The sequence below is a fragment of the Phyllostomus discolor genome, chromosome 2 (genome assembly GCF_004126475.2).
Source record: "Phyllostomus discolor isolate MPI-MPIP mPhyDis1 chromosome 2, mPhyDis1.pri.v3, whole genome shotgun sequence".
Classification (NCBI taxonomy): Eukaryota; Metazoa; Chordata; class Mammalia; order Chiroptera; family Phyllostomidae; genus Phyllostomus; species Phyllostomus discolor.
In genome coordinates this window covers 107,271,845-107,286,368 of record NC_040904.2, presented here as the reverse complement: position 1 = coordinate 107,286,368, position 14,524 = coordinate 107,271,845, and the positions used below count along the sequence as shown (strand labels likewise).

At 51.7% G+C, this 14,524-nt stretch overlaps 1 protein-coding gene across 15 annotated transcripts in view; it reads left to right on the top strand.

Moving 5' to 3' along the window:
* IQSEC1 (IQ motif and Sec7 domain ArfGEF 1) overlaps positions 1–14,524 on the top strand; it is a 447,285-nt gene that overhangs the window by 427,463 nt on the left and 5,298 nt on the right. For 11 of the 15 annotated variants that reach the window (XR_004901410.1, XM_036018305.1, XM_036018303.1 and 8 more), the window contains 7 exons: positions 1,334–1,473; positions 1,927–1,956; positions 3,517–3,642; positions 4,863–4,962; positions 7,528–7,689; positions 8,568–8,744; positions 14,185–14,234. Coding sequence is in view for 14 of the 15 variants with exons in the window: in XM_036018305.1 (XP_035874198.1) it covers positions 1,334–1,473; positions 1,927–1,956; positions 3,517–3,642; positions 4,863–4,962; positions 7,528–7,689; positions 8,568–8,744; positions 14,185–14,234 (785 nt within the window). In the remaining variant the exon portion in view is untranslated. The remainder of the gene's footprint in view (positions 1–1,333; positions 1,474–1,926; positions 1,957–3,516; positions 3,643–4,862; positions 4,963–7,527; positions 7,690–8,567; positions 8,745–14,184; positions 14,235–14,524) is intronic. The other 4 variants (XM_036018307.1, XM_036018309.1, XM_028504784.2 and 1 more) reach the window with 1 other exon arrangement.

Below are 14,524 nucleotides of genomic sequence, written 5' to 3'. Positions count from 1 at the left end.
TGGTGTGATGTCATATCTTTTGGCTACTTTTTCCCGAATTTCTGTCCTTCCCAGGATGAAGGATGTCAATGACCATTTGTTTCCGCTGAAGCAGTCTGTTAGTCGGTCTGGATAGTTACTGTGCCGTTCATGATGGTGGCTGATCTTCAAGCAGCCAGGGAGGAGGTATCATATTTTTTTTTTAAGTGAAAAAAGGCTGGTATAAATCAAATCCAATGGTGAGCTTGTTGAGCAGTTTAAAATTTCTACTCTTCTTTATTTTTGTAACAAAGGCTGTTCTGTCACCTCTCCTGGGATTTGAACCATTCTAGCATATCCCCTGGTGGTGGGCACTGCCATAACAGGAAGGCTAGAGAGAATAGAGGCCACCAGGAGATGGTGAGATCACCCCCTTCCCTAGCTTGACTGGCCCCTGAGGGGACACAGAAGCTTAGTTCAGAGCACTCAGATAGTCATTCCCTACACGGAGCATGTACTGTGTGAGGGCTGCTGCTAGGTCTGAAGAGCTTTGTAAGCCCCTCCCCATAAGCCTCTCCAACAGAGCATGTTCTCAAACCTCTGAACTTGTGCCGGTCTACTGTCTGAGGATGGATGTGGGTTTGTGTTTCTTTTGTGAGTAGGGCTGAGTTTCTTTTCTCACAGCAATTTGCAGGAGGTGCAGCAGAAGGTATGCACTTGTTATCAGAGCAATCTGGGTTCAAGTCCTGGCCCCCCCAGTTACTGCCCATGGGGCAACAGCTGGCAAACTGGTTAGATGTACTGAGCTCTCACTTTGTGGGACATACCATGAGCTGCTCACACTTCCTCACAACAGCCCTCTGAAGTCACCTGTGCTCTTGATGGCCTGTTTCACAGATGCCCAGCTCAGAAACACTGGGTCACAAGGCTAACAAGAGGTGAAGTGAGGACTTGGGCCCAGTTTTGGAGCCTGAACTTACAAATCCTATCTATATAGCCTCCCCTCACCTCAACCCCAACCCCTTCCCTGGTCCTTGGCTTTCTCATCTGTGGAATGGGGCAGTATGCCCACCCCATGGGACTGTGGATCAGCAAGGTAATATTTATAAAGCCATCTGAGCAGCCCCCCTATGCTTGGTTAGGTAGCTGTGCTGGCCTTGTCCCTGATGGAAGGACTCTGAGGAATTTATGATTGACCAAGGATGTTTAATAGCTGTGGGTCTGGGAGGTCTGTGGTTCTGCTGGGAGTGGTAAAAAGGATCGGTATTCTGATTTGGTTTAGAAACTGGTAAGTCAGAGTATGCTTGGCGTCCAAGGCTAACTGGGCCACCCAGGCCCCAGCCCAACTGATGCCTGACCACTGTCTCCTGCACAGGTGTAGATGATGGCGAGGACATTCCCCGGGAGATGCTGATCGGTATCTACGAGCGGATCCGCAAGCGGGAGCTAAAAACCAATGAGGACCATGTGTCCCAGGTGCAGAAGGTGGAGAAGCTCATTGTGGGGAAGAAGCCGGTATGTGGTGGCCCTGTGTCCCAGAAGAGCTGCTAGAGGGGACCTGAGGTGGTCACATCCCCCTTCCCACCAAGGCCACCTGCTGGCCTCAGCTGCTGCCAGTGGCCCAGGTGCCCCTTCTGGGCAAGGCTGGTTATTTCTTTCAGGGTTTGGGTTTCTTTAAGTGGCTTGTAATATTTGGGAATAACAACCATTTACTCAGGGTTAAAGTGGAAGAGAATCTGAGGCTCTTATTAAACGGATGGGCAGGGTTGTACAGTTCCTTTGTGACTTGGGAATACCCTCAGAGCCTACCAGTGAGAGGGCCTCCCCAACCTCTCCCCCTGGTGTAGCTGGTGGAGCTAAGGGAAAGTGCCTTAAGAGAGGATTGCATGGCTTATTAATTTACTCAGGGCCCAGCTATATCTTTTGGAATATTGATGTCTTTTTTTTCTTTGCTATTTCCCCATGTAGATTGGATCCCTGCATCATGGGCTTGGCTGTGTAAGTATCCCTCTCCTTTCGCATTCTGGCTTGTATCCCACCCTGAGGGTGCCCAATACGGGCACATCTCCCTGCCCCTAGATCCATAGTTCTGGTTGCTTGAGTTAATTTCTGGAGCAGTAAGAAATTTGATTTCCATAATTAACCCAGCCCAGCCTCAAATCTCTGCAAGTCTAGAGATTACAGCCACACAGGAAGGGCTGTGCAATCAGGCTGAGAGCAGATACTCCCCTTCGCTCTCTTCTGGGCCCCATTGAGCTCAGAGACCAAGGTTTGTCCCCAGACCCTGAGACACTGTACCTGAAACAGATGACGTTGGTGTGCACTGGAGGGCCTTCTCTTTCTCTGCCCTGCCCAGGCTTTGCCCCCAACCACATGCTCCTACATGAGGATCCTCTCTGCTGCCACAGCCTTGAGGAAATTGCCTGCATGTCCCTGGAGCACACATGTATACTGCTAGCCTTGCAGTCCCATGACACATTCCTCCTGTACGTCTTTGCCCCTCGCTGGTCAGCCAAGTCAGCGTCACAAAACCCTCTGACTACCCCCCACTTCTCAGTTTCCCTACAGAGAGACCAGCATTCCTGGATGCTTTCTTGGCCTGCCCTCATCCACCTCTCTAGCCCCACATCCCACCATCCTCTTTCCTTTGTACTTTTACTCCAGACAACACTGTCCCCTGAGTGTGTCAGGCTGGGCCACACATTCGTCCCCCTTAGCTTATCTTTCTGATATGCTGAGCTCAGATACCCCTCTACCAGGGTGCCCCTTGCAGAGTCCCCCCTACCTGTGAACATGTTACCCTCTGAGGGTTTTTTCTGGGGATGTGCCATCTCTTCACTAACTTGTCTGTCTCCTGCAGGATGTGGGGTTCTATTAGAGCCACAACTGGGCCTCCATGATGGTCTGTCATACCAGGCCTTGATAGCAGCTTGGACTGGGGCAAGGCTGGGGGGTCTTTGAACCTGTGGCAAGTGTGTTCAGAGACAAGCGTGCATAGCAAAGGGTCAGACCAGGCCCCACAGAGCGGTGACTGAGGGCTCAAGAGTTTGGATAGGGTCTCTCAGGCTTCAGAATGTTAAAGTCCTTTAGGAGGGGCCTGGGAGAATGGGAAGACTCTGAGAGTCTGCAGAGTTCCTGGTTGTGTGGTTGAGAAAACTTGCTCAATCTCTCTGTGCCTCAGCTTCCTCATCTAGAGTAGATTCTCTAGAAAAATGTTTGCAGGCACTAATGGGGGCTTTGTGGGGACTGAGGAAACATGGATTTCCCTATGGCTGGGGGCTTACATGTGAGTGTGGTCCTCTAAGAAGCCTAGTACTTGCCTGAAAGAATCAAACAAGTCTCACCAGAAGTGGGGCACTAACCATGGTCTGACAGGGCAAAGTAAGAAAATGGCCACAAGCCAAAAAACGTGGTCCACTCTGCACGGTTTATAAGAAAATGTGGTTTTGAACACAAGGCCCAATGGCTAGGTAACTTGCACTCATGCTAGACTCCTGTGCTGCCCAGGCCCCAGAGCTGGGCAGGCTGCTGAGGACAGTGTTTCCCCTCCCCACACAGGTTCTCTCTCTGCCTCACCGGCGGCTGGTCTGCTACTGCCGGCTCTTCGAGGTTCCAGACCCAAATAAGCCCCAGAAACTTGGACTGCACCAGCGAGAAATCTTCCTGTTTAATGACCTCCTGGTGGTATGTGGTTCCCTCATGGCATTTGTGGCCGACACCTGCTGCACAGGGACATCTGGCTCTGTGCCCGCATGTGGGAAGATACCCACAAGGGTGTGGGGTGGAGGTGAGGGGGTGGAATTAGCCCATCTCTTTGGGTCACCAGGGGCAGAATCTAACACAAACTGCTACCATTGAAAATGGGGTTTCATTGGCTTACGTAAAAGTCCAGAAGGGATTTTGGAGCCTCATCCTTAGCTGTTTTAGAAGCTAAGACATGTCAGCAGGACTCCTTTGAATAATCTCCATCTCTCAGCTTTGTAGGCTTCTCCTCTGTGTGGGCTACCTTCTCAGGTAGGCTCTGTGCAAGAAGGGAAGTCAGCCTCCGCAGCTCCAGGCTTAATGCTGTCTCCTTGGCCACCAGTGGGATTCTCTTCCTAAGAATCCCAGCAAAGGTCTTACATCCTGTGCCCGAGCCTGAGCTAATCATGGGGTCAGGCAGGTGTGGTGCTGTCTCAGTGGCTACGCCTGGGTCACAGTCCCCAGGACTAATTGACTGAAGGAGGTAGGGGGGTGATTCCTAAAGGGAGATTGAGGCATGCTTGCCCTCCAAAAAGGCAGCATGGATGGGAGCCAGTGGGGATGAAGATGCCCTTGCAGAGAGCAGGGGGAACCTGTTCTCAGGTCTCTGTCCCACTGTGTGCCACAGACTTCCTTGCTGAAGGTCCATGTCCCTAGACCCTACCTGCTTAAGGATCGGCTGCACTTGTATGATTCCTGAGGTGGGCATCCAGATGTGTGGGCTCAAGTTCTTTATTAAGCATCCCTGACCTTGAGCAAGTCACTTCAAACCTCTGAATCTGTTTCCCTTGTAAAATTAGTCTCTGAGAGTTACAGTGGTCAGATGGGGTCCTGGACATAAGACCTTTACATGATGTCTTCAGTGCCACATGAGGTAACATGTCTGCCGCCTCTTCTGGGTTGAGGGGCTTTTTGGCCAGCCAGGATGGCACCAGGGTCTCACAGACACAGAAAGCAGTGTCCACATCAGGGTATGAATGGGTGTGCCTTCCTCCCCATGTCAGTTCTCTCCTGCTACAGGGGCCTTCAGACTTCTGAACTGCAGAATAATTCTTACAGGAGAACATGGTCACCATCAGATACATTTTCAATCTTGAGCTCCCAGAGCTACTCCAGGGCAGGACAGATGATGTAGCTTAGCCTCTCTGTCTGGCTGCCCCCAGGTTACCAAGATCTTTCAGAAGAAGAAGAACTCAGTGACATACAACTTCCGACAATCCTTCTCCCTCTACGGCATGCAGGTCCTGCTCTTCGAGAACCAGTGTAAGTCTGTGCTAGGGCCCTTCCTCAGCCTGGTTGTGTGTGTGTGTACTGGGCACTTGCCCACACATGGCTGTGACCTATCACACAACTCTAAGTTCATAGTCAGAAAGCACTCCTCTTTCCATTTTCTGTCCTTTCTTCCTGTGCCATCAAGGACAGAGGCCCAGGGTAGCTTCTCCAGTGCTCACTGATACGCAGCAGAGATTAGAAAGAATTTAATAACATTATACATAGTGCTCATTGGGTTTCCTCTTACTGTTACTTCTTAGAGGTGATATTTTAATTTAGGGCAGAGTGAATTTATTTAAGTAAAATGTTAATAGGAAAACATGAAGTAAATGGCATAAATGATGTGCACATGTGGACAAACAGGAAATACAGGAATGTACAGGTCCAGGACTGAGTCCTGGAGCTGATAGCCAGTGTTCAAACCCCAGCTCTTATGGTTAGCAGCTATGTGGCCTGACTGCTTAACCTCTCTGAGCTGTTTTTCCTTTGTCTGTAAAATGGGATGGTGCCAGTGCCCACATCGTAGGATTGCATACATGTGAAGCACTCCTGACACAGAGGAAGTACTCGGTCAGGGTATATTCTGAAGTGCAACTAGAAGGCCTTCTTTGGGTGTAAGTGGATCACAGAGGCCTAGGGTAGTTGACTCCTAACCAGGACACCCCCACTGACCTTGTCTTTTCATCTTGCTTCTCATGTTCCATGCCCTTTTCTTTTCCTCTCTCTCTGTTGAAGATCCCTGAGATGGGATCGGGGGACAGTCCTGCTGCCCCACATATTCTGGAGTGGCCCAAGGGTAGGACCACCCCAATGGGGCATTATGGTGTCTCCAACAGCAGGGATGCCCTCATCTTCTGAAACAGGTGCTGTCTGATGAGCCTTCAATTCTGCAAGTTGAAAGTGCCAGGGACCTGGATTTGGGGCTCTTTACCTCTTCTGTGTCCTAAATGAGACCAGCACCTGCTATACCCTCTCCTTTCTCACATGTCCACAAGAGGCCCAGGATGCCAGCTATGCAGTTTCCCCACTTCCTGACCTGTGTGCCCTACCCAAGGCCAGAAGCCTGCCTTGCCTTGGTTTCCACCAAGTGACACCATGGAGGTTGGTGCCACCCACACTGTCCAAAGCAGGAAGCCCCCCCTCCCAAGGGGGCAGTGATGCTCCCAACAGCAGCCTGACCAGACTGAATCCTCAGACAGAGGCTGTGACTGGATCATTTTTAGACTCCGGGGGCTTGGCCCTTGATCCTAGACACAGATCCTAATAAGAGCTGACCTTATGTCCTATAGGCCAGGGGTGTCAAACTCATTTTCATCAGGGGCCACATCAGCCTTGTAGTTGCCTTCAAAGGGCCAAATGTAATTTTAGGACTGTATAAATGTAACTACTCCTTAACAGTTAACTGAGAGTTCAGTGCTGCTGCTGGGTAGAAACAAGGTGGAGGGCCGGATTTGGCTTGCAGGCCTTGTGTTTGCCACCTGTACTGTAGGCCATGCCTTCATGCCAGGGTTCTCAAACTGCCCCCTGGCACAGAGGAAGCACTCGGTCAGGATATATTCTGAAGTGCAATTGGAAGGCCTTCTTTGGGTGTAAGTAGATCACAGGGGGCTAGGGTAGTCTGGCTCAGTTACATTATATTTAGTTTATATACTTTTAAAAATTTGTTGAGTTGATATTTAAATCTTCACATTAATATTTTTGGTTTCTCGTGAAAAACGAGAAATATTGGCATCCCTGGGCCCGCACTCCTGAGTGGCAGGGGTCCTGAGCTGCACACTCCATCCCCAGCACTCTCGGTTGCTCTCAGTCTCACCTGCACTCAGAAGAATCTCTTGGGCTTATAAGTGTTTAAGTTTTCAGCCTTGACATGGGTCAAAGGTGAGATTGGTGTTTGCCTCAAGATACTTCAAACACTCAGTAATTAATGTTTGATTTCCACTGACGGGAGAGGTGCTTCCAAGAGACCAATGACCTAGAGAACCCTTGAGCTCGACAGTGGCACGAGGCAGGTCTGAGTAGAAAGACGCTGCACTCAGCACAGAGTGCACTAGGTGTGGGGGCACCCACAGTGTACCCCAAAGTTGCTGAGGTTCTAGAGGCCATTTGGGAGAGAACAGAGCTCAATCTAGCCTCACAGTTATCTGAGGTGACTGTGTAAGACACTCCATCTAGCATAGGATGCTGCCTTTGTCTCTGCCTGGACTCAGTGTCTGGCCACTAACTCCTAGAGGCCAAGGGACTGGAAATGAAGGACCTGGGTTACATGACCTTCAGGTTGGAGAAGAAGAGAGCCCTGGCTTCCTCTCAAGATGAGCCAAATCTTCCCCTGACTCTATATCAAGCAACATGGGCCCAAGTTAGCAGATGGAGGTTGTCTGGTGGTTCTACCAGGCTGCACTACAGAAGCCTTTTTCTCCATCAGACATGTCTGCTGAAAGCCTGCACTCTAACCACTTCTCTCATGCCCATCCTGAATTCAGACTTACTAGCGTTTTCTTGACCAGGAGGAAGATGGCAGACAATGCAGGGGCCCATTTGTTCTCTTCTCCTTTGCAGACTACCCCAATGGCATCCGGCTCACATCTGCAGTCCCTGGAGCAGACATAAAAGTGTTAATAAACTTTAATGCTCCCAATCCTCAAGACCGGAAGAAATTCAGCGATGACCTGCGGGAATCTATTGCAGAGGTGCAGGAGATGGAGAAGCACAGGATAGAGTGTAAGTTGTAAACCTCCTGGGGAGGAAGAGCCAGCAACCTCAGCATCTTTTAGGACTCACTGGACACAGGCATTGGCTCCTCTGTGGTGGCAGTGACTGTGAGCCCACAGAAATGAGATACCCCAGTCTTTTCTGGCCTTCTCATGTCCATGTGACTGGCAGCCCACATGACCAGGCCACAGAAGGTGGCACAGAAGAAGGAGGGGGTGGCAGAGGCTTCCTGGTGAAGCCAGGGCTTCAGAGGCCCAGGACTGTCCTGACTGGAGAGAGCCCCCTGGTTCCTGGTTACCCCGAGGGTCGAGAGCTCCCAGAGTTCTGAAGCTGAGCTCTTTGCATTTCACTGTAGTTGCTGTTTAGTCATTTTCTGCATCAGGGCACAGAAGACTGCTGAGGTCACAGCCATGCCCATCACCTGGGTTCTTTTGGAGTTGGTTACAACCCCTGCTTCTCCTGGCTCAAAGCCTCACTCCCCAGAGGCTCACATGTGCCTATGTCTCGCCCTTCCACAAAAGGCCAATCAACACTTAGCTTATCTCCAGACCTAGTAACTCTCTCTCTCCTTGTTGATCCTCACCCTGGAAAGTGACTATCCTTCATGCAGGCCACAAGGCATTTTGGCCTCTCCAATGTCCCTTCTAGAGTCTGGTTTTGTCTTCCTTTCATTGAAGGTAGCCATCACACTTCTTTCCCAACACAACACCTGCCCCCTTACTTTTTCCCCATTTCAGGTAGACAGAGACTTGGTCACAGTGCCAATAACAGAGGGCAGTGGTCCTCTTTATTTCCTCCTGGTGGGGGGGTCCTAGCCCTGCCCCGCTCCCAACCTTGTTCTCCCCAGGCTATGCTCCTCTCACTGAACCATTGCTCCTCTATTTCAGCGGAGCTTGAGAAACAGAAGGGTGTTGTGCGGCCCAGCATGTCCCAGTGCTCCAGCCTCAAAAAGGAGTCAGGCAATGGGACACTTAACCGGGCCTGCCTGGACGACAGCTATGCCAGCAGCGAGGGCCTCAAGCGCAGTGCCCTCAGCAGCTCCCTGAGGGACCTTTCAGAAGCTGGTAAGAGCTGAGCCTAGGACTCAGACCGGGCACACCAGTGGTTGGGGCATGCATTGTGCGCCAGGAAGGCACTGCAGTATGGCTGGTGGTGGAGGGCTCAGGTTGCACACCACTGATTTTCCGTTGATCATCCCCAAACCATAGCAGCATAACAGCACACTGAGAGAATGTCACCAAAAGGCAAAAACAACAAAACAAAACAAAACCCAGGACTAAATTGTCAAAGGCAGAAAAGCAAGGAAGTTTCCTCCATTCTCCCTTTCTTGTTTCAGGGTTTTATTTATTTATTTTATTTATTTTCTGAAAATGGTTCTCACAAAGAGTAAGCCAGGCCCGCTGATGGATGTGTCCTGTGTCCTCTGTGCTGCCATGACCCTGTGTTTTATGCTGATGAATGAAATGGAGTACAGCTCTCTAAACTGTCTGAAAACGCCCTTTCCCGCTGTCCCTGGTCTTGCTTTCTCCCCAGAGGTCTCCCTTCTGGGCCTCTATCCAGCGCAGAAGCAGCTGCCATAGCTGGCCCTGGGAATCAGGGGAAAGCCCTGGTGGAAACTGTGATATTTGTTGTTCTCTGTTTCTGTGTGTGTTTAATTTGCTGCCAGCCTCTTAACCCCTAAGCAAGCAGCACCTCTCAAACCTCCCAGCTTTCCTAGAGCACGGGTATGGGGTATCAGGGAGCAGGGAATATCAGGGAGCAGGGAGCTTCTGCTGGCAGCAGCCCGTACATGGCTGGGTCCTCATGGCTGGGGCAGGTGAAGCAGAGAGTTATGGGAGCAGACCCCTGCTAACTGCCTGTGAGTGCTACTCCAACCTAGTTTGCCTGCTGCCCTATCCGAGGCGCTATGGAATGAAGGGGTATACCCCGACAGTGTCCTTAGCCTCCCGCTAGTCATATCTAACCAGTCAGCTTCTCCTGGGAGGAGGCTCAGGGTCTGCAGTGCAGTGGGGGTTGCAGGGCACTGCACAGTGGGCATGGGGCTATGCCCAGCACTATAGGATCCTGGGACCCCAGGCTCTACCTGCCCTGAGGCCCCAGGTATCCTGGTCCCAGGAGCCCCCGCTTTGTTGGGGAAGATCCGCAGGCTGAGGCCAGCCTCCTCTTCTCCAGAGGACCAGTGGCCCTGCCCCTTCTAGGGGCTGGCCCATCCACCCTGCCTCAGGCATCACCAAGTGGCCAGATGCTGGCCCCCCTGTGAGAGCCTGCTCATGATGCCATCTGGTACCTGCCCTGCCAGCAGCTCACCTCCCTTTGTTTGGCTTATTCATGTCTCAGAACTTTTTTCTTTACTTCTTTTTTGGTTTCTTTTTTTTTTAGTTGGATTTTTTTCCTTTGCTTTTGTCTTGTCATTTTTTTTTCCCATAGTGAAAATCAGAAATCCATTGCCAGCATGAGGGTTAACCCAGGGCTTCTCAACCCCATCCCTGTTGGCATTTTTTGCCTGATAATTCCTTGCTATGGTGACAGTGCTGCAGAAGAGGTTTAACAGCATCCCTGGCCTCTACTTCCCAGTTATAACAATTAGTAATGTCTCCAGAAATTGCCAGGTGTTCTCTGCAGTGCAAAATCACCCCTGGTCAAGAACCACTGATTTTCCCTGTGGCTTCTGAACCCAGCTAAATGTAACTGGACTACCATGGGCCTCCAGGCTGGGGGCCTGGAGCTTGTGTTTGAGTTTGTGCAGTAGAGCAGGCTCTGGCCTCTGTTCCTTGGAGGGCCAGAGGACCCTGTCCAGCTGCCTCAGGTAGCAGTGGTTCTGTTCAAACTGAGGTTCTTAGCATGTCCAGACACATTCACTTCTGTCCAGGTGATGAATATGTCCAACTCTCCCAGAGCTTAGAGGTCAGACAGAGCCACGTGCCCAGACACACGGGCATGGGAGGGATGGAGCTCCAAAATTTGGCTGATTTTCATTTATTGTTACTCTTGCCACTCTCATTTAGGGATTCTGAGCTGAGAAAGATTCTAGGGATTGTGTCTTCTCAGAGGCTGAAGCTACAATGAAACAGATTCCCAGGAAAGAAAGTGCCCTGACCCCAGGAAGGTTGGAAGGTGAGGTGAGGTGAAGTGGGTGTTTAAGTTCTGGCAGCCACCAGGGCCCCAGACTAGGAGCAGGCCACCTGTGACTTCCAGAAGGAGACAGGCCAATGCCAGCAGCCTTCCAGAAGATGCTGGGCTCAGCCACCAGAGATGTGGAATTGGGTGCTCTGCACTAGGCCATGGCATAGTTCTCCAGATGCAACATCCTCCCACCCATCGTGGTCTTCACTGAGATGACCTTGTTAAAAAGAGGCAAGGCCTTGGGCAGTCTGCCCCCTCAGGAAACCCAACACTTAGTGGTTGGCAAGTCCAACTACTTGTCTAAGAACAGCTGCCCCAGACCTGCGCTTACATAGCTATCTAGGAGACAGCCTACCAGGAATATGGCCTCAGCCCTTTATGGGGCCCAAGAGACAGTCTTGGTTTGATGGCCCAGAACTGGCAGCAGATACCTCCAGGAGCCCCTGATATTCTGAGAGGTAGGCAGAGGGGCCTGGGCTCCAGCCCAAGATCCCCACTAAGCTATGAGGCATTCACCCCATGTCCCTCCACGTGGTCTTCCTTCAGTCAGGGTCCTCTGTGCATTTCAGTGGCACCAGAGCCCTGCTGGCTTGCGATCAAGGATTGGCAAGGACCTTGAACACAGTGTAACTAGGCCTTAACCCTTCCCCTAGATCAGTTAGGTCATGGTGGACACTGTCTGTGGGTCCCTGAGGTCCTTCTGCCCCCTTCCTGCCGAGCTGCTCAACACCAGTCTCCATGGAGACATAGGACCTGCACCCATCATCACTCCAGGAGCAGAGCTGGAGACCTGCTGTGTCCTACACCAGGGCAGTCCTATCTGGGGAGACTTGGCGGCTCCTGGTGGCCAGTTTCCAAAGCAGCACCTGCTGCCCCAAGAGGGGCATTCTGCACACAAATGGCCTGTAGTGCCTCTCCTGGGACAGAGGCTGTGCTCAGGAGTGCGCTTGGGATGGCCACCCAGAGCCCAGCAGAGGGCACACAGCACACTGATTGCAGAGTCACACTGATAAGATCTTTTCTCCCCTCCGCCCCCCTTCTGTTGCTTATTAGCTATCAGGCCCCGGCCAAATAATATCTTTGGGTTTCAGTTTCCCTCTAACTGAACTTCCCTAGTACTTCCCTCTAAGCATCTCTGTGACACAGCTGATGCATGCCAAGCATTTAGAACAGAGCCTGGCACAATGTGTGGCTGTTGTCACTGAGTAAGTGCACTTGCGTGGCCTCCAGCATTGCTAAGGTCGCAGGGCCAACCCTCTAGGCAGAGAGCTCACATTCTGTCATGACTCTAAGAGGCAGGGGAAAGCTCTGAACAGCCATTGTGGGAGCCCCTTCCACACATAATTTCTGATCAGGCTGGTTCTAAGAGGTGCTGGCTGGGGAGGGGTTCACCTGAAGCTAGGGCAGGGTCTAGGGAAGGTTATCTGGAAAAAGTGCAGATGAGGGGTGGTATGGTTATGTGGATGTGAGACTCTGTTCTGGAATGCTTTGCCTCTATTAATAGTGTGTATGTGTGCACACATCTGGACACAGGTGTGTAGTGGGCAGTTGGCTGTGGGTGTGCCTGTGAGTGGGGCTCTGGGACTGGAGTCCAGAGAGCTGCTGTAGGGACACCCCACATCTCATGCTGATCTGAGAAGTGGAAAAGGTGAGCTCTAAGAAATGTAACATGGCTCAAAGATATCCAAGTTAAAGCTCTCCTAAGTCTTGACCCACATTGGGTAGGGGGAGGAGAGCCTTGAGAAGGTTACTCGTCTTCTCACACCAGCTGGAAGATGAGGAAATGTGACCATCATCTTTCTTCTGCCTGGGATTAAGGGTTTTTCCTGGTCCTCAGGAACTGGTGGAAAACACTCTTGCCCTCATCCATTGTGTGACCCTGTCCCGAGTGGGCTCTGAGGCCCTCTCACAGATGCCAAAGTCCAGCAAGGCATTCTGTAGACCTCAGGTTTCCAGTTGAAACTCAGGCTGGGGAAGGAGCGGAGGGTCAGCACTCAAGGCAAAGGGACTGGACCTTACCTGAGCCTGCTATTGTCTGCCTAGGACTGAAGCTTTGGCCTGGGCATGACCCAGCATGCTCAGGTGCTGCTGTGAGACCCAAAGACCCACAGGTACATCCTCTCCACAGAGGTGCAGACCACAGAGAGGCATATGGTAATCTATCCCACCTTGCTGGCTCCTGGGCCTGGCCTGGGTCCAGCTCAGAAGGCAGCTTGGCCAAGATTTCCAGCCTCAGGTGGGCAGGCAGACCTGGGAGTGAACCCTGCTCACTATGGGAATTGAGCTGGTCAGGCCATCAGCCAAAGCCTCCATTTCCTCCTCCTTGGCAGGACAGAGTGACACCTGTCCTGCATTGTTAGGGGCTTGAGCAGGAACCAGCATGGTGCTCAACTCATGCCCAGGGCTGCACAGATGGAAGCCTAGAAAATGTCAAGTGGGAGGCCCCTTCTCTGTGACCCCTACCCATCTGCATTCCCAGAGATGAGACGGAGGCTGGGCCTCTAAGTTTATGTACCACTGTTCCCACTGGCCTGGATGCCCTGCAGGAACCCATGAAGAAGTCCTCAGAGGGACTCTGCAGGCCAGGCTAGGCACTGGACATCCAGAACCAAGAGGAAAACTCAGCTTTCCTTTAATATGGCTGACACATATGGAGTGCCCACCACATTCCGTTCTCTGGGGACATAAAAAGGCATTGGCAGTGAGCTCCAAGGGAATGCTAATGGCATCCTGGGGGTGGTGCCCACAGAAGGGAGCGGGACTCCAGGTCCCTCTTAGCAGCCTCTGACCCTATCTCCTGCCCCTGGCCAGGGCCCTGCACAAACCAAACACGCCTGGAGGCACCAGCTCTTTTAACTTACCCAAGAAGAAAAGGATGTCTAGTTTAGTTTTCTCCTAACCATGATTCTCACCCTGCCTGAAGGAGGGGGATATATATGTATGTATATGTATATGCAGATACATACTATACATACATGAAATCCACTGAAAGTCAGGCCTGTGGACCACATTTTGTTTGTTTTTAGCCATTGGAGAAGTTATCTTACCCTGTCGCCTCAGCAGCTGGCCTGGGCCAACTTGAGCCATGGGGCTTTGGGCCCCACCTGTGTACCTGCCTTAGCCTGCCCCGAGGCCCCTCCCCACAGACTGCTGATCCAGGAGAAGGGGCTGGTTGAAAACTAATTTTACTTTTATTTGTTTAACGCCCCCCTTTTTTTATTAACTAGTTTCCGCCCTGCCACCAGCTTCCCCCCTAAGCCCCTCCTCCTACCCTGACATGCATCAGGTGGGCCCCATACCTGAGCCTGGTGGTGGTGGCAGCGGCACAGTGCCCTGGCCTCATGTCCGCGTCTAACCTCTGGTATTGCATGTTCTGGGCAGGGAAGCGAGGGCGTCGCAGCAGTGCGGGATCGCTAGAGAGCACTGTGGAAGTAAGTAGGAAGCACCTACGTTCAGCTGGCTGTCGTGTGTTGCCTCCCCAATCCTGGGTTTATACCTGTTGTCTTTTGTGTGTGTGTGCTTTCCCTACTGCACAGAGGTGCAAACACACCCCCACCCCCCATGCCTGCCTCAGCCCAGTGCATGCCAGAATCCCTTCTGCCTAGAATCTCACTGCTTGTTTGGGCTGGAATGGTGGGGGCTGGTTCTGATTTTATTTTTTTTTAGTTCCCACTTAACCCCTGTCCCCTGTGGCCTCCCAGCATGATTAACACCCCCCCTC